Raw genomic sequence first — 20,704 nt, forward strand, 5'->3', positions numbered from 1 at the left:
TATAATTTGGTAGTAATATTTATACAAATAAGCGGACATATTCACTATTTACTTTTTCTACCCAGTATTATGTTTACATATTATATATAAATTATAGGTATATCATATATTTGTTGGCTATTTTTATTTTAAACAGGTATTATAGTTAATTCTCTTATAATTTATTGTTTAATTGGTTTTGTAACTATTTTGGCCCTTTTCTCAAAGACCACCACTCACAAGTCTTTCACAACGAATCAAAAGCACGAGTCTTCCATCTTTGTCCACCTCCGAATTCCCGCAACACCGATTCTCATCTGGGCGAGTATAATAACATTCTCTATATACGCGCGCTTTAGTATAGTGGATAAATGTACACGCGTATGATTGTAGTTTGAGTCTGCTTTAAGGCAGAGCATAATTGAGAATCTGAAGTTGGTTGTAATTTGTTTTTTCTTGATCTAGAGATGTCGAATTCATTGCCTTACTCGGTGAAAGATGTGCATTATGATAACGCCAAGTTCCGCCAACGATCCGTATCTCAGGTCAGCTCAATCAAACTTTGTACCTTTGAATCTTGTTTTCATTTTCGAAATTATCTTGATTTCTCTGTTAAATGGATTACAGGATCGATTTTTTAATAAAAGGATTGGTTTTTCTGAGTTTGTTAAGGTTTATTCATAGGATATAGTGGAAATGCCCTGATTAGTTTGAAGAGAGAGAAAAATTGTTTTTTTGGTCTTATATGAACTAAAATTTGCTTATTATGACTGGTGCAATTGTGGAATTGAATCCAAAATTGATGCGGAAAGTAACAGCCAATCCGGTAAAAAGAGAAAAAATTTATATACCTCTAATACTGCAAGTGGATATAAATAGAGGCAAGTCAAACATTTGTTCTTCTTGAACTTGATTTGATATATAACTAGCGTAAAAGATTATGTTTAAATATTAAATTTCCTAATTTATGAAGAAGGCTCAAATAGGCTTTGACATTGAGCTGATCATATCACTTGTACCACTTGAAGCATGTTTTTTCCCTTTTTTGTGCTTAGTTAATTATTAATACCATCTTTTTAGCTATCTTATTGAATCTCTAAGTGGAGCTTCAGATTGGTATATTTTTATGCTTTTTAACCGTGGTCAATCTCATTTTGAAAGTTTTCTTTTAGTTCATCTTCTTGTGGGTTTGGGGGATGGGGGTGGGGGGAAGGATTTAGCTTTTGGACCTTGGTATGCACTTCATTTCATGAAAGGGTGCTGCAACAGTGTTGTACTTGCACGAAACCGCCTTTCTGCTACATAACTTATTTATGTTGTGAATCTTAGTATGCGGACACATTGAAAAGCATTATTATATCTCAGCCTATAAAAACTACAGACGAAAAAAAGATAGTAACTTTGGTTGAAGGCTGGTGATTACTATATTTTAATTGCCATTTCAACTAGTATAAGATTTGGACTTCATTGCCATGTGATAAATGCACGATGTTATTGCTAACATATTTGAGTAGACTACGTAAAAGCAATTAATGCAGCTATAGATAAGATCTTTTTCGTCTTTTATTATCTCTGACCATTTTCCTTGCAATGTTGATTCACCTATAAGTTCTTCCTGGTAAATTTGAGATAACTCCCAAGATCATTTTCACTCCTTGAAAAGAGTCTTTATATTTCTGCAGCAGAATTATGTATTTTCTTGTACACTGAAATTTTATAGTTTCCTCATTTTTTCAGGTAATTTCTCAGGTTCTATTAACCAGTAATGGAAAACGTGATTATTTAAAATGTAGCACTGGGAAATTTCTTGTGTTACTGATGATTGGTGGTTTAGCATATCTAATACTGGCTCATAAAAGTGATGTCCATCCTGTATCTGATGGTGTAGCAAAAAATGATGGATCTAAGGAAGGAGAAAATATCATGACTCATGGAAGCGGCAAATTCAGGAGATTTTGGAGAAAACCACCTAGACTTCCACCTCGGTTATCTCCCGATGAAATAAGTAGTAGGAATAGATCTATTCAAGAGTCTACGAAAAGAGCTGAGCCTGAATGGATAGCAAGACAACAGAAGGTTAAAGAGGCATTTATCCATGCCTGGTCTGGCTACAAATCCTATGCCATGGGTTTTGATGAACTTATGCCCTTGAGCCATAGAGGGGTTGACGGTTTAGGAGGTTTGGGAGCTACAGTTATCGATGCTTTAGACACGGCTATGATTATGGGAGCTGATGAGGTCGTATATGAAGCAGGCTCGTGGATTGAGAAACATCTTACTGAGAAGATTGAAGGGAAAGGCCAAGTTAATCTCTTTGAAACTACAATACGAGTTCTAGGGGGTCTTTTGAGTGCTTATCACTTAAGTGGTGGGAATCAAGGGGGAATTCCAGGACACAAGGGGCCTAAACCATCTATTTACCTGGAAAATGCTAGGAACTTGGCTGATCGTCTACTTACTGCTTTTACAACAAGTCCCTCCGATATTCCATACAGTGATGTTGTCCTGCGTGAAAAGTCTGCACATCCTGCCCCTGATGGTCTGAGTAGCACTGCTGAAGTTGCAACTCTACAGCTTGAATTCAATTATCTTAGTTATCTAACAGGTGATGCGAAGTATAGCATAGAAGCCATGAAGGTTCTACAACATATAAAGACTTTGCCAAAGGTGGAGGGACTGGTCCCTATATACATAAGGTAAGTAACTAAACTCCTATTTTCCTATTCCAGGACTTGTGTAGGCAGATGTTTGCCCAGCTAATATCTGAATAGTAATTATATCATGTGCTGCAATTATTCCAGTATCTTGAAATGTGTCTTCTTTACCTGTTATTATTGTTTTGGGAGCTATACATATCTCAACTTCCAACAATGTAGGGCATTCAACGCAATGGTAACAGAGCCATATGATAAAAGCCTTTTCTATGTTCTGTCTGTTTCTTATTTTCTTGTAAAGTATATATAGCTCTTCTGGCAAAATTAACTGTTAAAACCAAATTATGATGAAAACAGTTTGCAGTTCACTCTATGTCTCTAGAATCAATAAACTTCTTTTAATTATTCTTTTCCCCTCCTATTCAACATGCAGGAAAACCATAACAGTTTTTCTATATCCAGTTGTATCTATGTTGTTGGTTACTGTTTTATTTCCTGATTATACAATAAGATTTACTATTAAACTAAACTAATTAAACTAATTTGTTCCATTGCCAATTCCTTCTTCACTATCTATTATATTAGAAAGATGCAATCATGTTTTCCAGAAATCTCACCACAACCCTTCCAAAAAAAAAGAAGAAAAAAGAACATCTCTGCAATAGTTCAGTAGCTTTATTTGCATATCTACACTCATGATTCCCTAACATATAAAAGAGTAGCATTTAGTTGTGGTTAGGGTCTCTTAATGAGTCAATGTGCAAATATCTTGTTCACTTGCTTCAGACATGCTTCCACTACCACATCTTTTGTTCCTTGTTCTCAGCCACTTCCGTTGATATTTGTGCCATTTCTTTGCCACATAAATATCTCTCAGCCAAAAGCTGCAATTTAACCGTGCAGAGTACAAGTCTAAGAATGAGTGGAGTTTGGATTTTTTTCATTAGTGTTTACTGTTGGATTAGAAAATATAGAACTGTTATACCCATTGACTTTTCGTTTGTGCTTATGATGATGTCAGCCCTCAATCTGGAGACTTTAGTGGAGACAATATTAGACTTGGATCTCGTGGTGATAGCTACTATGAGTATCTTATTAAAGTGTGGCTTCAGCAGCGAGGAACTAACTGTTCATACTTGTACGATATGTATGTCGAAGCAATTAAAGGTGTCAGGCACCTTCTTGTACGCAAATCTGTTCCAAACGGCTTGCTCTTTGTGGGAGAATTGCCTTATGGGCGAGAAGGTGGTTTCAGTCCAAAGATGGATCACCTGGTATGCCATTTCTGTTATTATTCTTTTCTAGCTGTGATTCAGAAACCAAAGATGGAAAAGTCGAAATGGGACTGACAAGGAATCAGCTGCATGATGCCAAATTTATCTGCAGTAAAGAAAGAAAGAAAAAAAGATCATCCCAACCTACATTTCAATACTCTCCTTAATATACTTAGCCAATTCTATAATTTAAATTTTGTATGTTTATAGAAGGTTTTCAAATTTATCAATCATTTTTCTCACTCAAGAGTTTAACGTACTAAAATCGCTGGCCATAAGTTTCACTTTTCTCTTCTGCCTGTGTTGATTTATGATGGATTACAAGTGGCAGACATTGAGATACCTTTACCTACCGACCTAGCTATATATTTTAGTAATGTGTTTTTTATTAAAGTGTCTAGTCTTGATTTAGAGGAAAACATACTTTTCGTGCCTCTTTCTTTTTTATTCACAATGAAATTTACATTCCTAAATATATGAAAGTTTGATTTTAGATATTGATGTCTGTTCTTATAAGTTTGATATCATTTGACATCATCCTCAGGTGTGTTTCCTTCCCGGTACCCTGGCCCTTGGCGCTACAAAGGGGTTCACAAAGGAAAGGGCTATGAAAGAGAACTTGCTCACTTTTGAAGATATGGAAAACCTAAAGCTTGCTGAAGATCTGGCTAAGACATGCGTGGAAATATACTCAGTAACCTTTACTGGCCTTGCTCCAGAAATAGCTTATTTCAATATTGAGGTGAGTTAAACATTTTTTATTTCTTTCATCACTTTTGGCAACTGTTATGTAAAGTGCTGCTTTCAGTTTTCCCCTGTCGATCTTCAAATTATTTTTTGAGGAGGGGGAGTTTGTGAAAATTTGAAAAATCTTGTTTCATACTCTAAACTTCTTATGTATGTATAATGTCAATTATTCTAGATGCAACACATATTTAGTGGTTGTAAAAGATGTAAGAATAACTTAATGCTAGTCCAATCAATCAAACAAATCTGGCACACAATCAGAGTGAGATTGTGCCTATTACAACTTGAATGATCTAATTTCATCAATAGAGAGACGTAAGATAAATTGACGATAGTGTTCATATATCAAACCCGTCTTGAGTATTCTCTATTTTGACATAATTGGAAAATTCTTGCATTCTAATGTTTTTTGTTATCTTGTTTTCTTCAAGCAGGGAAATTCTGAAGGTGGCCCTGGTGGTGGAAACAAAAGTTCGAAATATTTGAATGACATAATCATAAAGCCTGCCGATCGTCACAATCTTTTGCGTCCCGAAACCGTTGAATCATTGTTTGTACTCTATCGTATTACTGGCGATTCAAAGTATGTTCTTATTTTTCAGTTGATTTATGAACTTTGATATATATATATTCACTTTATGTTTTTTTACAGATAAGTTTTGTTGATTTGGTGGATAGGTATCGTGAATGGGGGTGGCAAATTTTTGAGGCATTTGAGAAGTACACAAAAGTCGATTCTGGAGGTTACACTTCTCTTGACGATGTCACTGTGCTTCCTCCACGAAGAAGAGACAAGATGGAGACATTTTTCTTGGGTGAAACACTCAAATACCTCTATTTGCTGTTTGGTAATAGCACCACAATCCCGTTGGATGAGTATGTATTCAACACAGAAGCTCATCCTATCCCAATAATTTCTAGAAGTCAGTGATACTACGTTTGCGAGAAGAATTTTTTCAATATTGGCGGATGCAGAGGACCCATGAGAACATTTTTCAGCAAGCGCAGATGGAATTCGAACTTATTTTAATCGGTTTATTAGGTTGCAAGTGACCTCATGGAAGCTTATTCATAAATGTTAATTTAGATGGAGCTCGCTGAAATTTTCATCTGAAGCTTGTCAATTGATACTTCTGGAACTTCTATCAAGAGCAAGACTTGAGGCAGGAAATTCTTGTTAAACATCTTGTTTGTGTAGAGCACACGAGATAGTTGCAATTTTAAAAGTTGTATGTTATTCATGAAAAGAACAGGGTATATAGTGTAATCCTTCTGTAGTGAGTCGAAGATATTCTTGAAACTGATGTATTAATTTGCAATTTTGATTTCTCCCTTTGGAGATACAAAGATTGATCATTTAGCCTAACATTTACAAAATGAGATCAATATACAATTGCTTGTATCCTCTGAGCATTCTCTAAATTTCTCATAATTTTCCTTTAGGATTATATTCAATGCTCAAGGATTCTTGTTAAAGGAAAAACAAATGGTCGCCATCTCTGATGACATCAATGTCATCTATTTCAGCATCCTCTGCACTTACAGCTCTCTTGAAATTGTAGCCTCCAAATCTTTGACCTGCAGTTGCACAAAATTGCAGTGTGAGATAAAAAAAATGGCATAACAATGTGGTTCTTTAATTTTCCTAAAATGAAAAGTAATTTACCTGCTACTCTGAATAGCTCTTCTAGTGAATCAGGTAGAATTATTAGCTTCCCAAACTGGCCTTGCAATGATTCGTTCTTTTTCATGTGAATGGTTACTCTCTTATTGGTGGATTTTGTCACTTTAGAACCACTTGAAATGGTACTACAAGAGTTAGAACAACAGGGGACCTCAGGCTTCAGTTGACAGCTCTTTGTTCCCTTCTCATCTGGTCCAATGAGCTCAACTTTCTGCTCATTTAGTTCCTTCTTATTTTCAAGATTTAATGACACATCATTCATGCTTTTGTTTATTTCTTGTACATCATCTCCCTCTTGCTTCTTAACTCTAGCTTCCAAATTGTTTATATCTATGCTAGTCAGTGCTGTATTATGATGTCTTTTGATTTCTGGCCCTCCATTTGTTTGGTGGTCCACATAACCAAAGCCTCCGAATCCCTGCAGATTCTGATGTTTTTTAAACAAAAAGATATGTTTTGTGAATGTCGTTTTTCCTAAGCAATAACAATAGTGGATTTACCAGGAAAAGTTGCGTGAGAAGGAAGTTGTTCATAATCTGGGAAACTTACCAGCAAAAGATTGTTCATAACTACCCGTTCATCTTCTGGATTTGCGCGAAGAATGTTCATCAATGCTGTCCTGCTTAGCCGTAGAATTTGAGAAATCTCAGTAGTTCGAACAGCAAATGGCTGTGGTCTCCCACATAAAACACCTATTTCTCCAAATAGTTCCCCTGCAACAGCCTTTCCTATTATCTGTTTCGAAACAAGATTGAGTCAAGATAAGTTATATGCTAAACTTGTGACTTTCTTGTTGGAAAAATGGATATATTAGTTGTGTATTAATACATACTTGCTCTAGCCCTTCAATTTGTGCTATCAGTTCCTGCAGCAATGATTTATAAAATACTGATATAAGTACATGAAAAGCACAGTTTTTCTAAGGTTTCAAGTAACTATATACATACTCAATCTATAAAACTAACTTACCACTGCTCCTGAAACTATTATATACAGATCTGTTGGAGCCTCATTCTGCAAAATCACATCTTGCTTGGGAGGGAAGTATTCAGCTTCCATTTCAGGAACCTTAAAGAGGGAAAATTTAAGTATCACACTGTTAAACTCCAATGCAGACATCCACAAAAAGAAAAAGAGAGAATGGAGGGGAGAAACTTACTAGTTGGAAAAGGAGGTTTGGTGAAACACCTTGGAACAAACGAACATTTTGAACTATAGGAAAAAAAAGGTGATGTGCAATGCTTGTTCGGATAGCTTTGGGCAGGCCATTGAGAGTCTCATCTTGTTTCAATGCTTCAGTTCTGAACTTGAGACATATGTGAGACAAAACCTGATCTTGTACCCTTGGAGGCAACTGATTCCTTTTCGCAAATTCTTGGGCTGCTTTCACTGTATCCCTCTGCAAAACAAAAATTCCCAAGTTTAATTTCTATTGGAGAAGTATGAACTTTAACACACGATTTGTGGGGAGAGAGGGAGAGAAGCGTACAAAGTTTCTGGTGCGGCTGGTCCAATGAACAACAAGATTAGTCATGTTTCCAATGATGTAAGAAGTCAATCCCAAGTTGAATAACATGTAAAAAATGTCAAACAACATTTCCCTTGAGTTCTCAGCATGCAAATCCCCATAACCAGTTGTTGTCATCGTTACAATAGACCAATATAGTGAAGTTATATATCTGTCCCCAACGCTTTGTTTCTTGAAATCAGGATTTACAGCACCAATCCATGTTTTTCTTGGATCAGGATATCTATCTGCAATCATATAGTTAAAGCATCCAGCACAGTGCACTGCAAACAATGTTACCTGAACTCAAAAAACAACCAAATACTAGTGGTCAACATGCTATACATATAAAAAAATTCATTTTTTTTTTGGATTCAAGAATAAATCAAGGCATTCAGGTCTTACTGATATGAGTTTTGTGCATCTTGTCCAGAAGTAGTTAAACCGGATATCCTTCTCAAGTCTGAAGGAAAGCAAACCGGCTTATATGTGAGAATTGGTTCCAGCATTAAAGCATTTCATAATTCATGTGTAGAAGAAACCAAATACAGGTGGTGTTTGGACCTTGCAAACAGGGCACTGACTCGTCTGAGACGCCAAAGTCTGAGCATGCTGAGCAACTTGAAGCCAACTCCACCGCTTTCTTTGTGATCCGTGAAAAGGAGGATCAAGGATTGAAATGGTACAGTGGAGCATACATCAAATATGAACCAACTTGACAAGTACCTGTTACGATTTACATGTTACAACTATATATCTATTTTCTTGAAGTTAGACATGTAAATACTGACTTAGAACTACAAGTTTACCTTATTGCAATTTTCTTAGGTTCATCAACAAGAAGATAGGACTCTCGATGAAGATACGCGACGAAGAAGGTAAGGAAAATGTCAATAGCAAAGAAGCAGTTGACAATGTGGTCAATGATGAATAAAGCATCATCTTCCTTGTATGACAAGAATGCAAACTCAAATGGAGAAATCCAGGCTGAGTATATGACCAAAACAACTAGAAACATCTCCCAACACCTGAAATAACTCTCCAAAAAACTCAATTACAATCATAAGCTTGACTAAACTTCTATGTAACAGGGGTGAGAGATAAATTAGTTATTACCTATAGCGGGGATTGAAAGGCGAAATGATGAATTTTCGAAGCTTTGTAGCATAGTTAATTCTAGCTCCAAGCGAAGGGAGAAGATCACTTGAGAAGAAACCATTACTGGTTTCTGTATTCATTTGGAACTCGTCCACACAAAACCGTTGCAAGCAGTTTTTAGCATAAGAAAAAGACATTATATTACTTCTTTTTGGTGAGGCCTGTGATGTGGGAGGTGGGGTTTTACACTTTCTTGGAAAGGCAAATGTATAATAGAGAGTCTGTTAAAAACAACAAGTCTTTTTGGTGGTAAACTCCCTAGTACAAGGAGCCTTTATATATATAGGTGAAGAAGCGGTTGGCACACACGGGTCAAGTCTTCTTTAATATGATTCTTTTAAAAAGCATTCAACTTTAAGAACGTGACTATGCTGCTTCTATGGTATCATTAAGGAAAGGAAAAGAAAAGAAAAATTAGGAAGAAGGTGAAAAGAAATATAGTAATATTTGTTGAGTTATTTTTTAACCAAGAAAATGTAATGGAAATACAGACAGATTTTGATTGATAAAACTGAGCAAATACGGCTGTTAAAGTGGCAGACATGAGTTAGCTTCATTATAATGCAGCAGCAGCAGAGAGAAGTTAATTTCTAAGATAATAAGGAGGGAGAGGAAGGAAGGAAAATGGGGTTGGCTTGTAATGGTAATAGTAATGGTGGTGGGAGCTCCACCATTTTTTAAGAATAAGCATTTCTTGAAAGGACAGATTTTGAGTGAAAACCAGTTGGGTGTTTTCATATCATTTTCTAGAATTGGACCAACAAATTTTAGTAGGATTCTGGGAGGGGACTATTTCGTGGAAAACACGTGGACCAATAAGATGAAACTTTAGTTTTAACAAAACTCTCTCTCTCTTTTTTTTTTTCGTTTCCCTCTCTCCTTCCTTTCTTTAAAACTTAAAGACACAATTTTTCTAACCTTGAGTTTGATAATGCTGCTACGAAAAAGAGAAGGAAAAAAAAGGATGCTAGTGTTGTTTTTTGCAGTACAATCAGAACCATACGTGCTGGAATAGATGCCCTCCATATATCCAGCCGTTCTCTCTCTCTCTGTTTCGTATCTCTTCATTATGTATTGGGCCTCTTAGTGATAAAGCAAAAGGGAATTCGAAGTTGAAAAAATGAGTATCTAAAGTTGAAATTGGAAGAGAAGAGTATTTTGAAGTTAAAATTGTGTTTAGATATGATTTATTTGAAAAAAAGAAGTGATAATTCTCTATTTTAAGTTGAAGACAAATTAATGGACAGAATTGTAAAATAAATGTTGACCGCAAAATGATATCTTATTATTTGCATATTGAAAGTATGTCCACACCAACATGTTGTTTGTTGATATTTGCCCGACCATTGTCTTCTCCATATATAGCTTCAAAGTGATAGATGTTTGGAGTTCATTAAATCCCTTTTCTACACTTATTGTCACAAATCTTTGAATTTGACCATATGTTACTTAGTAATTTTGTTTAGTTCTTCTTAGTAGAAGGCGAAATGATAGAGACAGGTGCAGAGGTGGTTCATACAAATAAATCACACGCACACATGCATGAAATTTCTTCGAAAATGAAGTTTTGTCTAGGTGGAAGATATTAAATGGAAAAGGTATCGTTTTTGTTTACTATTTGTTAAAGGGAAAGACCTAAGGCACAAGGAGAGAGGACCCCGTTTTGTTTTTTATTATAGTTTATTCAACATTGTTTTACTATATTTAGAATAGTAGATCTCACCCGTAGAATAGTGGGATTGCCACATGTAATTAATCTGCACTACCATTGAGCAAAACTGGACCCAAAGTCATTGGAGCGGATCTCATCCCGTTTTGGTAGGCCTTAAGAAGGAATTTTATCCAGAAAATCACACTATTTGTGGTAAGGATGAAAATCTTTTGCCGACTTTGCATTATAGCAAAAATCAAACTCCATTTAATTGGGACATGTCACATGTGTGTTGTATTTGGTGGATTGGAGAAAAAAGAGAAAAAGAGACAATAATTTTCTTTTTCTTTTCATTCTCTTTTATGTTTCTATAACATAAATTAATAAGGACTCACATCAGTGGCGAAACCAGAAAATTCAACAAGGGTGTTCAAATCTTTGTCAGTGGGCTATGTAAGGGTGTTCAAAGTCTATTTTTAATCAATAACAAGTAATATTTTACCTTCGCCGAAAAATTATACTCCGTATAAGATATGTAAGGGGCATTAGTCGGAAAACAAGTAATTGATTATACTCCGTAATCAATAACAAGTAATATTTTCCGGCCATTATTCTCCGTAGCTTCGCCCCTGACTCACATATACAGTGTTTGCATGCGTGTATTTGCCATAAAAAAGAGGCATTAGTCGGTTCTGGAAATTAACGGGATGGTACATTTTTTTTTATGGTGATGATTTATCACAAAGAAGCCATTCATCTAGTAAGAAAATTTGGTGAAGCAGTATAAGGCAAGAAAGATCGACTTCTACATATTGTTCGTTGACCTAGAAAAAACTTACGATAAAGTCCTAAAGGAAGTTCTATATATGGAGATGGTTGGAAGCTAAAGGTGTACTTGTAACATACACTAGGACACTTAATGACATGCATGGTGGGGCTAAGACCTGGTTAGGACATTCGGAGAAGACATTCCCCATTCGTGATGGGGTTGCACCAAGGATCACCCATAGCCTATTTTTATTTGCCTTAGCGATGGATCAATTGACGTGACATATTCAAGGGGAGGTGCTATGGTGCATGTTATTTGCAGATGACATAGTAATGAATGACGAGACGTGAGGCGGGGTTAATATTAGGCTGAAGGTTTGGAGACAAACCCTGGAGTCTAAAGGTTTCTAGATGAGCAGGACTAAATACTTGGAGTGCAAGTTCAGTGACGTCACTCGTGAGGCTGGCGTGGAAGTGAGGCTTGATACATAAGTCATCCCCAAGAAAGGAAGTTTCAAGTATCTAGGGTTAGTAATCCAAGATAATGAGAAGATTGACGATAATGTCACACATCGTATTAGAGGGGTGGATGAAGTGGAGGCTCGTATCAGGTGTCTTGTGTAATAAGAATATGCCACCAAGACTTAAAAGGAAAGTTCTTGAGAGTGGTGGTTAGACCGACTATATTGTATGCGGTAGAGTATTGGCCAGTCAAAAACTCTCATGTCCAGAAGATGAAAGTAGCGAATATGAGGATATTGAGATGTTTGTGTAGGCACATTATGAGAGATAGGGTCAGAAATAAAAATATTTGTAGCAAGGTGGGGGTAGCTCCATGGTAGACAAATGCGGGAAGCAAGACTAGGATGATTGAGGCATGTTAAGAGGAGATGCGCATATGCTCTATTGAGGAGGTATGAGAGGTTATCAATGGTGGGTCCAAAGAGAGATAAAGGTCGTAGGACGAAGAAGTACTGAGGATAGGGCTGTTTATCGGGCGGTTATTTACTCTTAACGGTTCGGTTTATCGATTATCGGCTTTTAAATATATTAATCCGCTAGTCACCCGATAAGATATCAAGCAAATTGGTATCGGTTTAGCTATTATCGGGCGGTTTACCGGCCTATTTGAATCTGTATTACATAGGCCTATAGGTAGTTGGATACTGGATTTTTCCAAATACTTTACTTCTACTTTTATTACCAGTGAAACTTTATTACATGGCAACTGACCAAGGATTTGAACATCCCATTTACGCATTGAATCTGACTACAGATAATAGCATGTTCTCTGCTAAATGGAGTAAATGATAAATACATCTATGCAACACATCAGAGAAGCTAAAATTATAGCAGATATGTTTTCTAAAAGCCCGTTTGGATATAAGAAAAATTTTACTTTTTTTCAAAAAAAAATTATTATTTTTCGAAATCAGTGTTTGGCCATAAATTTTTAAATTTTCACTTGAAGATGGATTTTGGAATTTTTCGAAAAATTAAAAAATTTCAAAAAGCTTTTTTTCAAAATTTTCACTCAGATCACTCACAAAACTTCAAAAACAAACCAAAATTATATTCATGTCCAAACACAACTCTAGTTTTTAAATTTTTACTTGAAAAATAATTTTACTTTTTTTCGAAATTTTACAATGTAAAAAATGTCCAAATGCCCACTAAATATGTTTATAATAATAACTGTACAATAGTCGCCTTGTTTAGTATTTGACTATTACATGTATTAATGACCTTTAAATTAGGTACTAAGGAAAAGAGTTATATTTAATATCTTGTACCAATATTTAGTCTTTATATATAAAGCATATCCACTTTACCTTCTGCTGCTCTGGCTATGGCCGTAACTGACTGTTGGGTTCTGAGATTAGAGGAAACGAGGAAAAAATTAGAGAAGAGAATGGGAAGCGAGGCGTTGTGGTGTTGTGTTGACTGTTTCCTCAACCTTCAGAGAGTAGAGAGTCTGAGAGTGTGAGGCGACGCAAGAGGGAGAGGCGAGAGGGCTGGGTTTTGAGATCTCAGGAAAATTAGAAATTAGGAATTTAGATTTTAGGGTTTCTAATAGTGGATAAGTGGAAGGGATATTTAATATACATATGGATAAGAATATATAAATATAAAAATTCTTCGCGGGTTAACGGTTTATCCGATAAGAAAATTGAAAAATTTGCTCCCAAACCGATAAGCCGTTAATAATAAAATTTCAATCCGTTCCCTACACGTTAATCCGATACCAATAAGCCATTAAGACACTTTTGCGGTTCGGTTTTCGGTTTCGGTTCGGTTTTGAACACCCCTAATTGAAGAGAGGTGATTAGGTATGACATGACATATCTTCAGCTTACTGATCGAGGACATGACTCTTAATAGGATGTGTGGAGGTCGAGAATTATGGTAGAAGGTTAGTAGGTAATCGAACATTTTTCCTGCCCATGCATGTAGTTTTAGTATTATTCTCATATTTCTTATTTTTAGATTGTCTATTATTACCCGATGTTGCTTTTACTTCGGTTCTATTATTATTTGTTGTTGTCATTGCTTCTTTTTCCTTGACTTCCTCATTACTGTATTTTCTTTTCTAAATTGTTGTATTTACGCTTGTCTTGAGGCGAGGGTGTATTGGAAATAGCCTCTCTACCTGCACAAGGTAGGGGTAAGGTCTACGTACACACTATCCTCTTTAGATCCACTTGTGGGATTACACTACGTATGATATTGTTGTTAATGTATGATGATTCATCATGAAATTTTTAAATAGATTTATATGATAGACTAAAACATAGTAGTGATTGTTATTGATGTAGTACATTATTTTATTATACGTTCTCGAATTATGAGGCCAAAGATCGTAGGTTATAGAATGCCTTGAGACTGTTACCTAACCATGAAGGTTCCTGGAATAACTTGTGCAAACCAACTTTAATTATATGAAGAAAATCTTGCGTTGTTTGCGATATATTTTGGGTGAATGGGCTATATTTCTCATTTGTTTTTATGTTCCACTTTTAGTTCTCTTTATTATTTAATAGTACAATAAACTTCTTCAGTTAATTGCTTCTAATCTTTTATACTAAAAGTATTTCGTTTAGAAAAAAACTTTATCAATATACCACTATCAATTTTCGGATCGATTTAATTAATTTCTGTTAAGAGAAAAAATTAAATGGACGATCAATAGACCGTGACTTCATATAGTCACCGATTGATCAGACGCTTATAACTTAATCATATACCACTTATTAGTACTTTTTTGCTTTACTTTTTAGTCCGAAAGTAGTGATTTTTATTTTCGAATCTAATAAAAATGAGTGAATTGCAGGCATGCCGGAGGATGTGAGCTCAATGAAGAAATCTAACTCAAAGAGTAGAAGTTCCAACTCAAATAGTCAAAGAAGAGAAGTGCAAAGAGTTGTGCGGTCCGCAAAATTTATTATGCGGCCGCAAAGAAAAATGTGGCCGCAGACTAACTCTTGAAGCTTTAGAGGATCTTAGCAAAAGAGTGGTCCGCATTCCAAATTGTGCGGCCGCAGAAGCTGTTCGCACTGACAAACTTGAAAGATTAGAGAAGATGCAAAAGACCAAGTCTGAAGTCTCCTTGAAGCGCGGTCCGCAGCCAAATTGTGCGGCTGCAGAAGGTGAAGTATGGCCGCAGAAGTTATTGCACGGTCGCAGAATCGCTCGTACTACAAAAGCAACAACTGCAAGTACGGACCGCAGATGAATTGTGGCTGCAGAACTTGTCGAAGGGCATTTTTGTTAACGAATTTTAGAGCACTATAAATAAATGAGAAACACTTTTTTAGGGCAACTTTTGTACTGTAGCAGCCGGTAGCGATTAGGCTTTAACCATTTGGGGCAAGTTGTGACTACAATTAGAGAAGACTCATAAATTTCACCTTTGAATTTTAGTTTTATGTCTTCAATTACTTCTTCTTTTCCATTTATTATATCTATGATTATGGGTAGATAGATTTTAACTAGGGTTGTGACCCAACTCTAGTGTGTAGAACTTATGGTTATCTAATAATAATGCTTGTTATTGATTGGATGTATGTTATTTAGCGTTGTTTATGATTTATTTCTAGAATTAATGGTTGCAAACATTGATTCATGTCTATTTGACTTAGTTCTTACTTGAGAGAAAGGAACCTAGTCTATGAAAACTTGGCTAGCAAGAAATTGAACTATTTGAAGTTTTGATTAGTTTGATTAAATGATTTGAACTAGAGATAGGGATAATCCCACTTGGACTCATATCAATTGGTTAGAATGATTCTCATTTGGTCTTGAGAAAGCTAATTTAGGTATAATCACTCTTTGATCGAGAGGTATTGAGTGGGTATTTGAGCATTAGGAGTCATAATACACCCCGATCTACCAAACAAGTATTGATTTACTCTACCCATTAGGTTTACACCTAGGTGAAGGTTACATCCCTAAGCTTTTCCCTTATTTCATAAAAACATCAAAAATATTTCACTCACTATTTGCTTGCTTGTTAAGTTAGTTCAATCTCTTAGCAGTCAATTTAGATAATAATTTTCCACTATTGTTTGAAAGTTTAATCTAGTTATTTCAATTATTCTCTTAAGTATTTACCTTAGCACCAATCTAAATTTCATGTGAATTCGACCCGAACTTGTTTTGTTTTTTATAATTATAACGATCGTTTCATACTCTTTAATTGGGTGTGAATTGGACGTGATCAATGTTCTTAAGGACGAACGAGCAAATTGCACATTGGAGCTAATGAGCTTTTTACTTTGGATTGAAATCAATATTATTAAAACATGATGGATATCCTCTACTTGTGGTCCAAAACTTACAGAAGAATAAATGAGTAAAGTCTTCTTCTTCCTCTTCTTCTTCTTCTGTAAAACGAATTAAAAGATGTAAAGAATCACGTGAGAATATCCTCTACTTGTGGTCTAGTATATATAAAATCTTACCCACCAAAGAGACAAAAAACTTTACCCACCCAGTTGCTTCATCCTCTCAAAAGGAACAAAGCAAAAGGAGCTAAAGGATATTGCATAGAGAGCTCAAATGACGATAGAACTCTCTATAATAGTCATGTTTGTTTTGATATTTTTAAGTTTTTATAGTGAATAATTGTTATACATATATAAAAGTATTTAATATTTAAATATTTTTTAATTGTTATAGATAAAACGTATCTAAAAATCCAATTTTTTTTTAATACTACATATAAAAAATAAAAAAATTATTTAAATTTAAAAATTCAAAAAATATACATATCTTATTAGATAAATATTTAAAAAAAAATATGTTATTAATAAATTCATAACTAAAAGGTCTGGAATAGAGATAGTGATCTAACTAGTTTATATCCAGAAGAGAACTAGCTACAAATAGTATTCGTATTGTTAACATCCACAGCTAGGAATACTGGTCCTTATCTTTTTTTTCGTTTTTTATTGCTATTTTTGTATTATTCTATCCGTTTTAATTTTGTTAGTAGTGGCCGTTGACGGATTCGGCAAAGGGCAAAGAGGGGCTTTCTTTGATATATAACCGCCACGTGCATCACATGTGAATTAGTGGGGGGAGGACCTATAGAGTTTGGCTAAGTTTGGGTGTAATTAGGTGATATCCACACCACTCGTTTCCTCAGCTGCAAATCCATTCATGTTTAGTACTCCCTCCATCTTAAGTTCACATGATACTTGATCCCTTTTAATTTTTTTTAACTTATTTTCTTTTTAGTACATATTAAAATAATGATTCTTTTTTATTTTTAAAAATAATTTATCTTATACAATGATTTATAGCCATATAAAATATATATGTGCCTCATTTTACGGCACAAGTTCAAAAGAATGATGATGTATACAAAAGTAAATTAACTTTAAATTTTTTATTTTATTCTTAATGACATACTTTTATAACTACAAAAATGACATGACATGTTTAAAATTACAAGTTCTAAAAATCTTTTTTTCTTTCTTAAATTGTATATCCAGTCGAATTGTGTACACAAATTGAAACAAAAGAATAATATAAGAAAAGAAAATGAAGGACAAGTATCACTTTTAGTCCGCGGTCGAAATTATTTATATCCTGTAGCCGCAAAAACATATAAAATTTGTATATTTTAATATATATATATATATATATATATATATAAACACAATTATACAATGTCATTCTCTAAAAATGAAAAAGAATATACTTACCGGCAACTTGGCCTCACCCCTCCCTAGCTAGATTCTATATACGGGCAAAATCTTCATTGCACTTTTTACTTCAAATTTGGTAGAACCTACTCATGATCCCTGTGAGTCTCTTAATTGACCATCAAACTCCCTCCCTCCACCCGTCGCGGGGTCAAAAGAAAAAATAATTTATTATATTTCAAAAATATATTTTTTAAATAGAATTGTATTTAAGGTGAATGTCTATATTTTAAAGAGATTTTAGGGTTTGTTACTTTGTGGCTAAATTATTTTTCACTTTTTTCCTATAAATAGAGAAGTTATATTTCATTGTAATTTATCCCCAATCAATAAGAACTCTCTCTACTTTTCTATGCAGTAATCTTCTTCTTCTCTTATTATTTCATAACACGTTATCATCACGAGATTCTAACCAATTGAGTAGAGGCATCTGCTTTGGTCATCAGGCTTTGAGATACATGCATTGTGCTCAACGTGTATGTAATATTGAGCATAATGATTGTCAATTGTTCCATGAACTTCCTTGAGAAATAAATTCTGGATTGAAGGTAAGTATTTTACCTTAATTTTTTCTTCTAAACTCTTGAAATTTATAATTTAATTTTAAATACAAGCAAAGACAACAAAGTTTGATTATAACTCTAATAGAGTTTGTAAGAAATTATAACTACTCGAAGTGGTAAAATTTCCTTGTCCTGCCATGATCAAATTCATGTATCATTGTGAGCACAAAAAGTGAAAATCCATCCCATTGAATTTGTTTCATTCTCATTTCCTTAAGAGAATGTGGTAGCAATATATAATAAATCTAAAAGAAGACGAAATTATTACCGTGGAGGTATCAATGGACGTGGACGTGACAATAGACGAAATTATAATCGTCATCATTATGGTAATGAGAATAATACAAATTCTCAAAATAATCCTTCACTTTGTGAAAGTAATATTTGTCATCGATTTGACATGAGATTTTGTAAAGCACATATAGATGATTATGGTCCATTCATGATGTGAATATGATAACATATGATTTATGAATACATATTTATTCTTGGAAGAATATGAATGTGCTAGTGGTAGTGAATATGCCACACTCACCTCTAGAAGAAGGTTTAAGATATAAAATAGGAGAATGGCATTATTATGACATGAATGGTCATTGGTTCGTACCTATTATACGCCAAAATATTTTGGCAATGCGATTATTAAATGACAACTGTAATGCAAGAAACAGATCTTGCATATAATTTGACCATGACCATAATGGTATAACTTTCTCTTTAAAAGATATTCACCAAATAGATGTTGATGAACATATGGTAGTACAAAATTAATTGAGAGCTCTGGAAGAGCCAATTATTACTATTTTTGAGGAATAAAATTGATTATTAATAAGGCATTGTGTTGTAATAAGTCTCAAAGAAACATATTGAGTTTCTAAAGTATTCGTGAAAGCGGTTGGTTATATTGAGACTATAAATAATGAGAAGATTTAATATCATTATATTATTACACTGTAGCAGGGCAATATGTATATAAAAATTATCCGCTTTATTTTCTGATTTGTACTACATAAATAAAAATATAGTAAAATTATATTACACAGTAAACTGGATGCTTATTGATATAAAATACCCATGTCATAGTAAACTGAGAGTTTAATTAATAATTGCACATGTCACAATATAAATCTAAAGTTTACTGTAATTTATCAAGCATGGCCTATTGAGCAATCTTGATTTAAGGACGATGTGCAAAATAAATAAAAATTCACATGAGTAAGTGTTAAAGAAGATTTTCCATGAATTCTCATGTGTTTCTTGTTCTTGCAATTGTTATACCAACTAAAATTGAGATTGAATCCCTTGAATTCTGAAATTTATCAAAGGTGAATATGAGTCCATCCACCTGCCATATAGACCTTATAAAGATGTATCTATGAGATGGATACATGTGTGTTTATTATCAACCCTCAACTTGAATGCCAAGTTTCTTGCTCGGTAATTTAATTTAGAGCATAATTTCTAGATTTTCAATTCAAAAAAGTTCATTTCATAAGATGGTTTACATCATAGTTGGTTTAGCAAAATGATTTATTGACTGCATCCACTTAATAGCTAAACTATTGCTTATGAGAACAAAGTTATCTATATCTGTTTGATATACGTTATACAGGAAAGTATATTACATTCTTCCCTCAAAACTGGTTCAGGATCATGATCCAAATAATTTTATCTTATTATTATTGATGTGCGGTGTATATTTTGATTAACATCATAACGCATAAAGATGGGTTCCCAAAGTTGAGGAAGCAAGTTAGTCTTTATAACATGAGGGGAAAAGATGATAAACATTTGAGAAAAAATTACGTGGAATGAATTATCATTTCAACATCTAGATCCTCGAATAAAATAATATGAACTTGAAGTCATAAAAAGATAATTCATCTGCAATATATTACAAAGCATGGAATTTGCTGACCTAAAGAAAGTAACTATATTCTCAATGCAAATGCTCCTATTAGAATAACTTCTAGAAGGACAAAGTCTATAATACGCTTAAAACGTATAGACCAATCGGTTTCAAATAAAATTCTTGATAAAGAAGATGAGTAAATGACCAAAATAATCATAATAAGGAGGCAAGTGATCTAGATGATCACATGACATAACACTTCATAAAATCTTAGGAGAGGTTCCAGTACCTAAAAATATAAATGAAAAAATCTCTATGTTATGTCTTTATGGAAAAGAAATGAGGCTGGAACCGACATAAAATATTTGTCGACAACATCTACGATTGCGCTAAGTATAGATGAGGATCTTAAATCTGTCGCCTACAAACACAAAAATATTGGCCAAATGGAAGAGACACAATTATAATACCCGATCGGTCATTTTACTTTCTAGATCCCTATTTCCCTAATTAAGGCTCCATGTATGTACTTTTACTGTTTTATGACTTGCGGGAATGGTTAGTTTGGGTTTGGAAGGGTTCGGATTGAAATCGGAACACTTAATTCCTTAATAGTGGCATAAAATAGCTAAGTTTGACTTGAGTCAACGTCTTGCGT

The 20,704-nt window shown here is 34.3% G+C and overlaps 2 protein-coding genes across 3 annotated transcripts; one reads left to right on the forward strand and one right to left on the reverse strand.

The window, feature by feature from the left end:
* Positions 1–203: 203 nt before the first annotated feature.
* On the forward strand, positions 204–6,061 carry LOC104097810 (mannosyl-oligosaccharide 1,2-alpha-mannosidase MNS3). Its single transcript, XM_070195421.1, has 6 exons — positions 204–524; positions 1,717–2,675; positions 3,655–3,907; positions 4,452–4,649; positions 5,089–5,237; positions 5,333–6,061. Exons 1-6 carry the CDS (start codon positions 447–449, stop codon positions 5,583–5,585), a joined length of 1,890 nt encoding a protein of 629 aa, XP_070051522.1. The 5' UTR covers positions 204–446; the 3' UTR covers positions 5,586–6,061.
* LOC104097809 (potassium channel KAT3-like) lies at positions 5,946–10,048 on the reverse strand. Of its 2 annotated transcripts, none has more exons than XM_009604428.4 (11): positions 8,962–10,048; positions 8,655–8,873; positions 8,410–8,571; positions 8,251–8,308; positions 7,828–8,145; positions 7,498–7,737; positions 7,308–7,406; positions 7,171–7,203; positions 6,888–7,073; positions 6,321–6,756; positions 5,946–6,232 (listed from the first exon to the last, which is right to left on the reverse strand). In XM_009604428.4, the coding sequence occupies exons 1-11, from the start codon at positions 9,138–9,140 to the stop codon at positions 6,126–6,128; spliced, it is 2,037 nt and encodes a 678-aa protein (XP_009602723.1). In that variant the 5' UTR covers positions 9,141–10,048; the 3' UTR covers positions 5,946–6,125. The 2 variants fall into 2 exon arrangements, with proteins under 2 accessions (XP_009602723.1, XP_009602722.1); XM_009604427.4 differs by having other exon boundaries at positions 6,321–6,765; positions 8,962–10,024.
* Positions 10,049–20,704: the final 10,656 nt, after the last annotated feature.

Source organism: Nicotiana tomentosiformis, chromosome 2 (assembly GCF_000390325.3).
Source record: "Nicotiana tomentosiformis chromosome 2, ASM39032v3, whole genome shotgun sequence".
Classification (NCBI taxonomy): Eukaryota; Viridiplantae; Streptophyta; class Magnoliopsida; order Solanales; family Solanaceae; genus Nicotiana; species Nicotiana tomentosiformis.